At 44.3% G+C, this 14,459-nt stretch overlaps 3 protein-coding genes across 3 annotated transcripts; 2 read left to right on the forward strand and 1 right to left on the reverse strand.

Moving 5' to 3' along the window:
• Positions 1-424: 424 nt before the first annotated feature.
• rad9a (RAD9 checkpoint clamp component A) lies at positions 425-9,486 on the reverse strand. The gene is made up of 12 exons (XM_053879650.1): positions 9,248-9,486; positions 9,097-9,167; positions 8,934-9,007; positions 8,821-8,869; positions 8,561-8,675; positions 8,374-8,473; positions 7,695-7,801; positions 7,510-7,616; positions 7,375-7,439; positions 7,207-7,305; positions 6,461-6,698; positions 425-6,389 (listed from the first exon to the last, which is right to left on the reverse strand). The coding sequence occupies exons 1-12, from the start codon at positions 9,279-9,281 to the stop codon at positions 6,282-6,284; spliced, it is 1,167 nt and encodes a 388-aa protein (XP_053735625.1). The 5' UTR covers positions 9,282-9,486; the 3' UTR covers positions 425-6,281.
• tbc1d10c (TBC1 domain family, member 10C) lies at positions 526-6,159 on the forward strand. Its single transcript, XM_053879648.1, has 10 exons — positions 526-588; positions 827-954; positions 1,621-1,720; positions 1,792-1,899; positions 2,130-2,236; positions 2,325-2,439; positions 2,529-2,594; positions 3,011-3,200; positions 3,344-3,501; positions 4,095-6,159. The coding sequence occupies exons 1-10, from the start codon at positions 586-588 to the stop codon at positions 5,826-5,828; spliced, it is 2,709 nt and encodes a 902-aa protein (XP_053735623.1). The 5' UTR covers positions 526-585; the 3' UTR covers positions 5,829-6,159.
• Positions 9,487-10,221: 735 nt separating the features above from the next.
• zgc:113229 (uncharacterized protein LOC550612 homolog) lies at positions 10,222-14,119 on the forward strand. The gene is made up of 7 exons (XM_053879649.1): positions 10,222-10,376; positions 10,531-11,277; positions 11,365-11,489; positions 11,999-12,392; positions 12,472-12,607; positions 12,682-12,851; positions 13,351-14,119. Exons 2-7 carry the CDS (start codon positions 10,531-10,533, stop codon positions 13,612-13,614), a joined length of 1,836 nt encoding a protein of 611 aa, XP_053735624.1. The 5' UTR covers positions 10,222-10,376; the 3' UTR covers positions 13,615-14,119.
• The last annotated feature ends 340 nt before the right edge of the window (positions 14,120-14,459 follow it).

Genomic DNA, 14,459 nt, shown 5'->3' on the forward strand with positions numbered 1-14,459 from the left:
CAAATAAACAACACAATCTTGGAAACATAGTACAAAAATGGTTGTGCCATACTTATGGTTCATTAATATCTACTTTGATGTACATTTTTAACATCTGTCATTATGTATTGAATTAAAACACATTCGGTACCTAAAACGGAGCTCTGTTTAACGCTTATTTTTGCATGTAAGTATTAATGCACCGAAGTAATGAATGTCTTGTGTTGCAAATTAAAACTAGAATATCATCAGTGTTTTAATAATTCCAGAATGAAATAATTTCTCGAATTCTGCCAAGCAAATTACGACATTGAACGCAGCAGCGATTGTAATGGTGCCTTCACTTACCTCTCGTAAATTGTTAATATTATTATTATTATTATTTTACCTAGGGTTATATATTTATTTTAATCAACTGCATATTGCAAAGCTGTTCCCCAAAACGACACCAGTTTTACTTCACCGATGATATGTTATTTACGTTTCATAGCGGATTCCGTCAGTTTTAGGGAGCCGTGAAAGCCTCATGAGACAAAGGAAGTTTGTCTTCCTCGTCTCGTCGGCAGGCGTTTTATCACCACTGACATTTATGAAAAGGGGGGCAAAATGGTAATGAAGATTTTTTTTTTTTTTAACATTCTGGTATTTGTGTTGATATGGTGCATTTAGAAGTCTTCGGACTTAAACGATGCTTGCTATACAGATTGACATTGAACTAAGTTTTTATGAGCAATTCCAACTTTTATTGAAGAATGGTGAAGTGACTTTGTGGAAGGAGGAAGTGATTAATTATGGTCACTTAATGACTTTGCTGAAGAATAACTGTCATTTACTGCCCTGCTTTTAGATGCCGAGTGCATCCGGTGCCAAAAAGAATTCAAGTGATGAAGGTAGTTCTGGATCTGAAGCAGAGCTCAGTGCAGAACCGACGACAGACCGTTTTGGTTTCCTCCTGACCAACGGAGCTTCGGCTGAGTAAGTTGTTTCATAGCTGAAAATGTGATTTTTGGGAGGATAGCTTGATTTTTCAAATAGCAAAACAAAACAAAAAATAACTACAGTGACCTTAAGTGAATTTTTGAGTGAGGCTTGCTTATGCTTTGTACCAGATTACTGTAATTTTATTTGTTCGTGTTTAGAGCCAACAGCTACGTGTGCACTGTGGTTTCCACCATAACCAGGGTCGCTTCGACAACCTGGCTCGTTGCCGTGGAGATGTGGTTTTCCTGTTTCCTGTCTCTTCTTCAGATTCTCGGTGTTGAATAATGTCAAGACTTTGTACTGCAAAAGTGGAAATTATTAATATGGGCCGTGCGACTATTTAATCATCCGTGGGTGATTCAAAGTCCTTGTGCAAACCGGGACCGGATGTGGGTTTGCCATGCTGTTTTCAATGAGAGAAGCAGAGTCGCCGTATATTTTTGCGGCGCCCTTGCAAAAGCTCATACCCCCCTGATCAAGACCACCGTAGCTCTAACCATCTGAAACTGAAAATTCTTCAGAAAGGTGGCACAGCTGGTGGTAGGATGACGCAACAGTTAGAGGCGACAGAAACACACCAAGTTCCTACTCTGGCCCCGGAATATCAAGCCGACGACAGATAGTCAGTTAAAATTTGAGGCTCCTGTGTTTTGACGTCAGGAGTTCGGGTCCACATCCTCATCTGGTGAGACAGAGGGAAGGGAAGTGGATCAACATCATCAACCAGTGGGAGACCATCTTGATGAAGAAGCCTCATAAGGTGAATTTGAGAATACTGTCCGAACATGCTCACGCAGAATCCCACTGGAACCGACTCTTTTCTTGCATAAGGTTAAGGTCCACTGCCAGAAAGGCATCCCCTCGTCGCTCCGAGCCAAGTGCTGGCCCCTGCTGTGTGGAGCAACGGAACGGATGAAGCACAGCAGACACATCTATCAGGTTTAAAACAACCAAGACATTTCAGTGCCATTATTTTTTTTACCAAATACTCTATATCTGTGCTGCTGTTTTTGCACTGTAGACATTAGCACTACTGGTAGCGTAACATATTATCTTCATGCATATTTATTATTTAAAAACGTGAGGTCATCAGAGGTCAATGAGTTAGCATGAATATGGTCGAAGTCAGAGTCTTAAATGAGAGTGTACCTCATGATTCTTACTGTTAGACTCTGGACTCGGCGGCTGCTTGCCAACACTGGGTGGATGTTATTGAGAGAGACCTGGATCGACAGTTTCCTTTCCACGAGATGTTTCTGTCCAAAGATGGGCACGGGTAGGCAACACACACGCACCGACTGACGGAAGTTGGGGTCTCACTGTCACTGCAGGCAAAGTTCCTAATTTTGGTTTTGTGTTTGCAGACAGCATGGATTGTTCCGGGTGTTAAAGGCCTACACTCAGTTTCAACCAGATGAAGGCTACTGCCAAGCTCAAGGACCAGTAGCTGCTGTCCTGCTCATGAACATGCCAGAAGAGGTACGGACACATCAGTCACAGCTTGTCTGCATAATTGGTGGAGAAGGTTCAGAAGATGATGCCCCCTTGGTTGGATGTGGTCATTGCAGGAGGCCTTCTGGTGTCTGGTGCAGATCAGCGAGCAGTACCTGCCTGGGTACTACAGCCCGCTGCTGGTGAGGGAACTCAAATCAATACATTCAGTCAGTGTCAGAGTGGCAGGTCCTGCAGCCTCACATCAAGAACACAGGTTCAAATCCAGCTCTGGACCAGGGACCTTTCCGCGTAGAGCACCTTGCTCCTCCACAAGAACGAATTTTGCTCATCCTCCATATTCCTGCCGGCCCACTCCATTGTACATCCTTGAACTTCATTGGCTGTCCTCTGTTTTCCCTTCACCTTTGATCTTCATCCAACAGCCACTCTGCCTGCACTCTCCTCTTCACCTCCCTCAATCTCTCTATTACTCTTCATATTTATTTTAATACTTTTCATTTTTAATCTTTATAATCAAAGATATCGAGCATCTAAAATTCAGTTCTTGTCAATGTTTGGCCACTGTGACCCATGTGAATGGACCTGTGTCATGCAGGAGGGAGTCCTGTTCGATGCCGCCCTCCTCACCTGGCTCATAAAGAGAACGTGCCCCCCGGCTCACAAGCACATGCAGCGTTATGGAGTCGAGCCCCTCATGTTCGCCACAGACTGGCTGATGTGTTTGTTCACGCGTCACCTGCCCTTCAACACTCTCCTCAGAGTCTGGGACTTGTTCTTCTGCTACGGTAATTCTGCCAATAAGATGCATGCATTTTGAAGGCAAAGCCAGGAAACAGGAAGCTTGTAGAGTAGAGCAAACTCATATTGGTATCCAGGAATACTTTTTTTTGATTGACAGTTTTCCATCTTGTTTTGGTGATACACGCAGGGGTGCGGGTTCTACTCCAGGTCGCCGTGGTTCTTGTACGGCATGTTCTGGGCCAAGCAGAGCAGAGGAAGCAGTGTCAGGGTCAGATGGAGACTCTGGAGAGGCTGAGGGCGGTCAAGGAGGAGGTGAAGGTGGAGGAGGACACTTTCATAGCAGAAGTAAGAACCGTTTCAATATGACGTACACACTGAGCAGCAGTGACTAGCAATGTAGGAGGCGCTCTTGGTTTAAAAAGCAAGGTTTCACTGAAATAGTTGTTCAAAGTCACAGACTATACTGCTGACAGTGACCTCTAGTGGCCTCTGAAAATTAGGACACTGTTTCATTCATTCATTTCTAGCACCACCCACAGTAGGTGATGCCATTTATGAGAACATCGAGTATCGTGGTGGGCTACAGGTAGATCATGACCACTGAAATGGGCATCTCAGCAACAGCGCTGCTCACACTTAGCAGCAATATAACACACATTAATGTTGGGGTTGGCTCAATTAAGACAATCAATCGAATGAATTGCAGGATAATTAAAATTATGATCAATTGCATCTTAATATTTGATATATTTGATGCCAGCATGGTCAAATCTAAGTTGAATCGGTCCTCATAAACATGTTCCCTGTGAAAGTGAGTTCAAATGTGATTCATCTGTGTTATTTGGGTCGATTTATTTTTTTTTCCGTTATGAATTCATCAAGTTTAATCTCTTAAAGACATTCAAGAAGAATTAAAAAAATACTCTCTTCCATCTCAGGTATGCTCTATTCCGCTATCGACCAGCGACTTGGAAAAACAGACAGCGAAAGAGTTGGAAAAGTGGCAAAAGGACAAACCTTCTTCCACTTTTGACCCCAGGGGTCGTTGCCATGGATACCGTATGGTGTGGGCCCAGACCATTAACCATAAGGAAGAACAGGACCGGGTGAAAAGAGAGACAGGAAACCTCTCTGTGACGCTCATACGCTCTGCCTCCACCCTCTCACTGTCTCCCTCCATCCTGGAGAGGTGGAGGGGAGGAAAGGTGGACAGCAAAGAGAGTAAAAGCCGGGGGAAGATCATAAGGCATTTCTCCATGGGGGCGAAAGATGAATGGACTAGCTGGAGGAACATGAAATTTAAAAATGTGAAGAGCATTCTGGAGGAGGATGTAGTCATGGATGAACATCAGACGCAGAGGGAAAAGCCAGTGAAACTAACAGCAGCGTACAAACACCAGAGAGTAAAATCAAAGGAAGTAGAACCCAAATTAATGGTCGCACAAAATCCGTCTGAAGGGACATGTTTAAACCCAACGGCTGGTGATGTAAACACAAAACAGGGCTCTGAGAAAGAGGAAGCCGGAAGTGAACCAACCACAGACGAGTCAGAAGAACAGATGAGAGCTCAGCTGGAGGTGAAAGCAGAAACATCAGACCCCAGGGGGAGTGAAGAGACTCAGCAGAGGAATGAGGATAAAACGGAGACACCTTTGACTTCAGAGATAGAGCACAGCCCATCAGAGACTGCTGCTCCTGACTCCCAACACCACATGAGTGACTCACCAGCCCAAAACACTGAGAAGTCACACAACCAAACTGACTTATCGGCAGAGACGCAAGATAAAGCAGGTGAAAAGGCCACAGCTCAAGACAAACCAGCAACTGTTTCACTTCCTGAGGGAGCTGAAGAGCATGACATCACAGCAGAGACAAGTCATGAAATGAAGGACCCAGAACGTGACAGGAAAGAATGTGAGGAGGAAATAACAACAGAGCACCAAGAAGTGAATGAAGAAAACGCCGACCAAAGTGAATCACCTGAGCCACTAGAAAGTCATGTGGCGCTGAAGCAAGAAGAGGTTCCAGCAGAACCAGATCATCACAGAAGCGACGCACAAACTACCCAGCAGAACGGCAGCAGCAATACCAGAAACTCCAAGAGGAGGACCAGCAGTTTCTCAACAGGAGACATTTGTGTCCGAAGGTCCTTCACCAGTGCAGCGTCCAGAGAAGCTCGGCGGCTCAATGACAAACTCTTTGTCAACCCTCAAGGAAAACAACCCACCCTCAGACAGTCAGAGGGAGTTCAGATCACAGGTTCGCATTCAAATATGGCGCAAACACCTACAGACACGTCCTCAGAGCAACACCTTGAAGCGGCAAGAGCATCAAGTCGCCCGCAAGCCACAAGTGTTTTCCACCGACTAAAGGGAGATAAGACGAAGAGGAAGCAGAAAATGAAAATCCCTAAAATAACTATTCAGGACTTCAGCGACGTAGCAGTCCAACAAAAAGAGGAGAAGCTGAGGGAGAAGAGGAGGAGGAGGAGTCGGGAAAGTGAGAGGAGGAGGAAGGAGGAAAAGCAGGCCCGGAAGATGGAGACAAGGAAGCAGCAAAAGAAAAGCTCTCAGCTGCAAAAAGAGAAGGAGAGCACTGAGGGAGTTCCGGTGGGAAAAAGTGGGTCACCAAGCCTGAAACATTCTGCTTCTTACGCTGAACTATACTTTTGACATGTTCAAGTGAGGGGTCTTGCACGTGTGGTCAAAGTCAAAGGTTTGGTTGAGAAGTCAGGTGGTCATAATGTAATCATGCCTTTGACTCCCACACATCTGTATAACTGTAAATTCAGACGAAATACTGACGTTCAGTCTACTATGATGTACCAAAAATGTAAATATATATAAAAAAAACATTTGACTCTGGCAGCAATTCCGTGTTTCAGAAACAAAGTGTTCTTGAAAAAATAAACAAGGTTTATTTAAAGGAAGACAAACTGTAACAGGCAAGGCCAGGTATCCACTTTTCAAATGATGTCACTTTAACTGTCCAATAAAAACGCCTCCTGACAAAAACGTCCTGTCACATCATGATTTTGTGTTGCCTACGCCAAAACAAAGGGTGCTGCGTGGAGTTCAATGCTCACTACTGTTGTCTCCAGTCCCTCCGAAAGTCCTTACTTCATCTTACGCCTCGTCCTCACTGTCACTGGCCAGAACTTCTTGAGTTGCCAAAGGCTGCGTGGACCCTTGAGAGGATGGAGGGAGGACTGACCCGAAAAGCAGTGAGCAAAACTGCGGGAGAAAACTGGGTTGTGATAAAAAAGAAACACACAGTGAGGGGTTCCAGGATGCTGCCATTTTACCTTTTTATTAGGTGGTCCCTCAACGGCCTCCTCCTCTTCCTCATCTTCTTCCTCACTGAGCAATCTTGTCCTGTGATTGAGAGCGATGGGTTGTTTTGAAGTAGAATTAGCAAACCGGGGTAGCGGTGGAGCTGATACGGAGGGACCCGGCGCGATGCTAGTGTCCATCGCAATGAGGTACGAGTCCATGTCATCGTTCATAAAATCGTCAGCAGGTGGCGGCTCGGGTGAACATGCTCTGAGAAGAGAAGAAATGAAGAGGACAATGAAATGTCTTACTATTCTGTGTGAAAACTGAAGACATTTGGATGGAAATAAAGAAATAAAGAAAACGTCATGTTAAATAGAAAATAAAACTGGAGAGGAAAATAGCCAAAACCAAAACAACCTACAAGCACAGGACTCGCTGAGACTAAACTAAAACCCCACGTGGCAATGAAAGAATCAAGAAATGTACAATTTGAGGCAATGATGAAAAAACACTTGATGATAAGACCAAATACTGACTAAAAAAAGATACTTAGAATTAAATACGGTGTAGATGTTTCATCTTTGTAAATCGCATATCCACTAGCTTGTGAGTTGCAGGACTCATTCACACCACATGGAGGTGCTGTTTTACTTTGGTATGAAGGCAGGCAGTACATTAACGCAATATACTGCACCTTTTAGAATATAAGAAAAGCAATATTTCCTTTTCAAATTCATGTCGAAAATCAAGACAAAATTCTCTTTGACTTTGTTACCTCTTTGTGTTATTTTTTTTTAGACTGGCGTCCTCAGACAGAGTGGCCAGCACAAAGTTAGCTTCCAGGACACTGTCCGTGACTGAGAGCACCACAGGACTGAAACCAAAAACAGTGCATTGTTAAATCTGTAGTACCTATGAAACAAAGAATAATATAAAACTTTACCTTCCTGGCTCATCAAAGTAAATAGAAATAGGGAGGCATGTGGCCTCTGCAAACAACAGCAAACCCTGGATAAGAAAACAAAATATAGATAACACACAACTGCTTGCCAATGCCCTTGTTATTGATGTGACTGACTCTGAGTTCCTTCAGACAGAAGGTGATGCTGCAGTGAGACCGGACAGCAAAATGGTCAAACTCGTCGGAGGCCAAAGACACTTCTGTCAGCATGGCTTTGGACCGCTCTGAGAGATCGATGAAAAGACAGTTTTTTATGATAAAGTCTGAGTCCCAAACAAGATGAAAATGGTTAAAAAGGTTACCGGCTTCGTCCTCCACATGGTTCCTGACCCACATGCGGTCATCACTCACTGACACAGTCACCTCTTCCAGTGAAGGAGCGAAATGAACAACCGTTTCCACCAACAGCCTAAAAGCGCAAGTCAAGAAAGATTTTTGCTCATTCACTCAGGCGTCCGTGGGCTTGTCACAGTCAGCAGTGTCCTTTTAGGCACCCTTAGGTCTGAGTCCAGTCGGTTACTTCACCCATTTTCAGCAGTAGAAACAACCTTGAAGGGTAACTAAATCATCCATACTGACCCAGACTGTAAATGAAATAAAATCCTAACTGATAGTTTGTTTAGCAATAAAAAAAAACACTGATCTCTTATTCACATACACAGTAAAAAACTATGAGGGAAGTAATTAGAAAATAAAGAAAATAAACAACTTCTGTTCAGGCTTTCTGCTACATGTAAATAATCATGGCGTGCTGAGGCTGAAAAGAGAGCCTTATGCGAATAATTATCTTTATTTTAAAGGGGAAATAGCGTGTGATCAAAGCGATCATGGTCTGAAAACATCCTGTCAGAAACACTTTTGTCTTATCTTAATCTATTTAAGACATTAAGAAAATGATGTCCAATCATAGTGTCAAAATCACTTGCAAAAAAAACCCAAAACACCTATCGCTTAAAGAAAAAGGAGAGAATGGTGACGAACCGTGGCTGGGCACAAAACACATTGGCACAAGCGTCTTTATCAAACACCGCCTGCAGACTTTCACTGTCCTGGAAGGAGAGATTATGTGTCTTCATGAGGCCTGCAGAAAAAAAAAATCACAAGACGAGAGTTGCGATTGGTTCTGAATCTGGGTAAAAAGGTAGGTCAAGAGCTGTAGCTGAGATACCGTGTTTGCAGTGCAGAGTGAAGGTGAGACGGTTCTTCTGCTCGTCCAACTGTACATGACACTTCTCGACTGTTTTCTCCAAAGACACCAGCGACCGAAACACTGACTGCACACTCTGAGGATTTGGAGAGGACAGAGAATCACGCACCAAGACAATTGTGATGTATAACACAGTAGCATGGAACAAATCAAGAGCAATAATTTCCAGTCTAGCTGAATGCATCTTGAAATATGAGGATTTGGAAATGAACTCAACTAACCTTGACTGCCATCTTGCATCGAAAACTTTCTCCTCTTGGCACTGTGTACCTGCAACACATGGGGATTAGTGATGCAGTGTGGTACCAGACAGCATAACCACAGGCAAACACACCTGCTAAAGAAGAGTGGGGCAAACAGGAAGCAAGCATAAGCCGAACGAGCAGAGTTGACAGACCGCAGGGCCAACTGAAAAGCGAGAAAAAAAAGGTTATCATAAGAGTGTCTCTTCAGGAGGAAGTGTCGCCGCAGATGAACGTGTGTCAGCATCAGCTCACCCCGTCTTCCTGGGGCTCCACGTACAGCTCATCGCCGATTCTGGACAAGGAGTGGACGGCTTTGGCGAGGACTGAAGAGGTAGAGACACGCGGTGAATGTTAACCTCAGTGTTTCAGCTCGAGTTTGGTCTGGCCTCGACATGTTCAGTACCTTTCACATTCCCTCCAGTCACCACGCAGTCCATTTTGGAAACGTGTTAGATTAGCAATTCCGGCGACACATTTCTGAAATAAATAATAGCAGCCAGAGCTCTTTTGGTTACTCAGCCAGGTACGTTATATCACTTCCTCCGCGCCCAGATGACACATGGTGAACGGGAGTTTTGTTTTCGATAACTTCTGCTGTCGCTGTGTCTCACGCAGGGCTGTCCGTTGTTTACGCCGCCAGAAAGCACTTCCGCTGTGTCAACCAATCACAGAGGCAGAACAAGACAGTGGGAAGAATTTCGAAGCGCATGCGCTGAGCTTTGGGAAGACGTAGAATTTTAGCTGCTGTGGACAGTGTGTTCATGTTTTCCAGCGGTTCTAAAAGAAGCAAGCATTGGTCTGATCTTTCTTAGGCGTTTTGAAAATGCGATATTTTTAAAACCATGATTTTAGGATAACGTTTATTGTTATAATAAAAAAAAAAACATCTGAAGTCAAAGCAGCAAGACGATTAAATTATTATTGTTGGTCACCCTATCATATAAATCCAAGCACCATTTGATCGATTGAGCTGAAAAATATTTAACAAGAAATCACTACAAAATCTTTTTTTTTTAAAACAGTCCATTCAGTTTGTATAGTCTGAGCATTTTGTATCAGGGCTGAACACATTCTCAAATCACCAACAATAACTATAGGTACTTATCACTTTGACTAATCTGTGAAAATGTGATTTTATGATGGATTGTATTCCAACAAGGGAGGGGACCGATATAGGAAGGAAGGATACATAGATAAACCAGGAGAGGGAGAGTCACTGTCAAAGCTCAATTATCTCACCTCACTGGTCTTTCTTGTCCGTCTGCTTCAGAACTGATTTGAGGAACGCTGGTGTGTTTCGTCTCTCCTGCCTTTTCTAACAATCGAGACAGTCTGCAAAGAAGAGGTGTGACTAGCGTTGAAGCAGCGATGTGAGGCCTTTTTCTTGTGGGTTTCCTCTCAACCAGAGCAGTTTTCTTTTGAGTCATGATGAGGAGGAAGCACAACAAGACAAACTCGGATGGAAGCTATGTGTTCAGCAGCCTGAGGGGGTGAGAGTGGTCAGAAAGGATGAACCTGGCTCAATATCAGAGGTAAGGAATGGACTTGGTTGTCATCAGCATCAAACTGAACAGGTCAAGTGTTTGTTGCTTGAGATTGAGAACAGCAATATTTCGGACTTGGCGGGTGGTTGTGCAATCATCTGATCGTCTCTGACTCTGACTGTGGTTTAACTTTTGCTCTCAGATGTCTCAGTCAAACAACTCAAAGGATAGCCAGGTCCTGCTGCAGTCCATGCTGCAGAGGTTGAAGCTTCAGCCTGGGAGAGAGAGACTGGACACTGATGTTCAGACCACTGCTGCACCCACATCTGGGAATGTTGAAAGAGTCTTGGATAACCGAGAGGCACACAACATTGTGACTAATGGACTTGGAAGCCCGACAAAGACGTTGGGATTCCCTACATTTGGGCAAAGACCTTTTGAGCACAAGGGTGGGGAAAGTTGGCAACTGTACAGTGGAAAGGTTTCCTTCCCTTTTCAAGAAGACAAGAGTCCGTTTCAGAGGGGCGAGGACACACCGATCGGACATGTCACTCAACCTTTTCCGGAGAAATCACAGGACAGTGCTGCAACTTCCAGCACGACCGCAGATGATGACAGGGATTTTAAGAATAGACTGAGGACTACTCAAGCAGCAGACCTGAATCCACGTCAGGGTTTTAAACCCAGAGTGTATGAATGGTCAGTGAAGGCCTCAGATCTCCACACGCAGAGCAAGGACACTCTAGGACAGAACGGAACATATCGAAGTCTTTCTGAGGCGGAATACGCAAGTGCTGCTCTCACAAACCAAACAACAACCAACAATTCCTTTAGACGAAAGCAGCGATCATCAGAGGTGAAACCCAGGAGGTGGACTCAGAAGATCAAGGAGAGATGGAGGGAGAGGCCTGGCAGTATTAGCAAGAAAGAAAAAGAGGATCAACAAGAAGTGAGTTTTACACATTTAAATGTGTATTTGTCCGAATAAGCTTTAAAAATGCCATGCAGCAATAGTGATGATTTCCTTTTCTCTCAGCCGCTTGCAACAGGAAGTCCCGTCAGCGTCTCAGCTGTCAGCGGAGAAACAACCGCCCTTTCACAAGGCAGCTGTGAGAGCCCTCCCGAGAAGCCAGAGAAAGACAATGGTGATGAGCACACCAGGTAATAAACATGTCATATATCGTAAAAATATCATCTCACGGCACACGGCGAGTACGTGCTACACGCATGTTCTCCTGTTGGTGTTGAGGCCCTCAGGCGACAGGGCTAGATATGTGAAGTATTTGACTCATTTCCAGCCGAACCTGTGATGGCGTTGGACTGAACTTTTGACGACTCGTGATGTGCCAAAACACACCTTCCCTGGCAGTTTCTGTCGTCAGCACGACAGTCCTCCAACAGCAGTTACATGAGAGACAGTAAAGCGACCCTGTCTAGCAATGATCCTTGACCTGTCTCATGATACGTCGTTTACGTTTAGATCCCCAATCTCTACTTCCTATCAACTAATCTGACTCCATAATGAATTGCAATGTTGAGCCGCCACCATGGAGACGAGGACAGCAGAAATAGGAATGGTCACCAATCAAAGTGCAGTATTGTTCGCTGTAATACTTTGATCTAACTGAAAAAATGTGACTGGTTATTGAGTTCCAGTTTTCTTGCGGCAGGTTCAGCAGCGACTTTGACATCGGTCTGGGCTCCTTCAGCCTGCTGGACGAGATAATCACAGGTCAAGAGTGGGCAAAATTCCTCCATCCTGCTGTGTCGGCATCCGCCACAGCCCACCAGGATCCACCCCAGGGGCTCGAAATGAAACCTCAAACCTCTGGTGTTATGAACCAGGGTGGGCCTGGAAACAGCACCTGGAGCTTTGAGAGCACAGATTTGGCGCCGAAAAGGCCGGCAATATTAGCTGATACATTCCTCCCAGTCAGCATGGACGTCTCAGAAGGAAGAACAGCACCTGCACAGAAAGAATCAGAACCAATGGAGCAGAGCCAGGTCCATCAAATATACAAGACCCGAGTACGGCGACAACCAAGGGTTTTGTCAGAAGCGGAGGTGAGATGTCAGAACAGATATGCAGATGTTACCACTCAGTCTGTGCCTCTTTGATGCATTGTTTTTCCTGTTTTGGCAGCGAGCTGACTTTCTGGACAGCTCATTATTGAGGACTCGATCATATCTAAACAGGAAGCGACATCACCAGTCAGTGGAGGGGGCAAATGAGGGGCTTCAAACCGGCACGAACAGCGTTGGGAGAGCAGCGGAACAAGGTAAAGACCGTGACAGGGAAGTTAAACTGACCGAAACTGTCGAGGGTGACAGTGTTTTTGTTTTCCTGTTGCAGTTTGGTCATTTCCAGGATCCATAGTGTTAAAGCCAGCAAACCCCACAGCACATCCTTCATCCCCAACCTTCCCCCCTGTCCCGGCTTTCACTGGTCCTCCACCCCGGGGGGTCCTCAAACATTCCATTTCCCATGAGTCAAACTCATCCATGGAGACGTTGACAAAACGGGTAAGACGCATTCATAACAGTAAATAAGGAAGCAATTGTTGAAGCTAGAAAGCAAATAAACTTCCAATGACTTTCGTGGTGACACTTTTTTATTCGTTAACCCTTAACATTACAGATTTGTTCTCGGTCAAAATGAGCGCAAAACTATTTCTCAGTCTGCTCCAGAATCTTTCCAAACACAAGTTTGATCTGTGAATTTCAATTCTTTAACGTAGTGCAACATACTGTGTTAGCATTTAACATGTATTTACAACTTTAGGTGATTCGTGTTTCAGTGATTTATCACATCACTACTGGAAAATGAGGTGGAGCAATATAAAAGATGAATTTTGTGACCGACTCACTGTGAACTCAAAGTGATTTATTATATGACTTGAACACGAGCTATAACCAAACTTCTAGAGACAGTAATTGTAAAGTTAGATGGATAATAAGAGGATAAGGCTGTGCCATTTGACAATCCTTGTTGCAATAAATAAAGTTTTTTTTTTCCGGACAGAGACGACTGGAGGACAATCGTCGAGTCCATTTCGCAGAAGAAGTGTTGGCCATCATGCCACCTGAGCCGTACCCGGACCTCACTGACTCGGAGGAGGACACTGTGTCTGAAGAGGACTCAGTCTTGGAGGAAGATGAAGAGGAAACCAAACAGGACGAGAGGGAGAGCGCAAGGATAGATGAGGCAACGCCGCCACGCCGCGCCGCCCTTCCATCCTGGATTAAAGCTCTGAAGAGGAAGAATACTGGGAGAAAGCTGCAATGAAACCTAATATTCTGTCAGCTATAAGATAGTGACGTGAGAAAGTGGACTTCTTAATGGACAAGAACACTCTGATGAGACGGTATCTGGGAGTGAAAAGAATGAGTGTCACGTCGGCCCCCACACTGTGTTCACCAAGCTTCTCAAGTCACTTCCTGTTTTGAACAGTAGAGACACTGGAGCGGCGCTTCGATGTTGATTTGGTGTCAATACACAGTTGGTGTTGTTTGTGTTAAAAAGACACCCCACACCCAAATGATACTATTACAGCATAAAGCCAAGATGGTGTTACTTCCCTGGGTGATATTGCTGGAGGAATAAATGCTTATTAAAATTGTAGCACTTTGTTTTTCTTCCCACTCCTACATGAGAAGTATATTCAAACCAAGTAGAGGGTAAAATATTTATTTTACATGCATAATAGTATGCAAAACTGTTTTACTTCAGAAACTGTGTAAGATCGAAACAGTGACCTTTTTTTTTTTTTTTAAATGTTATTTTCCCAACCCAGTATTTATCTTGATGTACATCTTCCCACAATGACTAAAACATTTAAACTGTCAAACACTGTTGTGTAAATGTAGGTCCTTACTTACTAGAACTACGAATAAAATGATGCATTTTTAAAAGCAATAATGAGCTGGATCCACACTTGTTGGTTTGACTAAATCACTATTTAAGTGTATTTTGCCACAGAAAAATGAAAAACAAACAGTGCTTTAGTTGAGCTATAGTAAAGACAGAACTTGTCATAAACAAGCGTTCACTTCCATCACAGAGGAGTGGAGTCTGTCTGTGCGCCAGACAGACATCTTCCCAGCAAAGATCAGCTAACTAGACAAGCTGTG

The sequence above is a fragment of the Synchiropus splendidus genome, chromosome 11 (genome assembly GCF_027744825.2).
Source record: "Synchiropus splendidus isolate RoL2022-P1 chromosome 11, RoL_Sspl_1.0, whole genome shotgun sequence".
In the NCBI taxonomy this organism is placed as follows: domain Eukaryota; kingdom Metazoa; phylum Chordata; class Actinopteri; order Syngnathiformes; family Callionymidae; genus Synchiropus; species Synchiropus splendidus.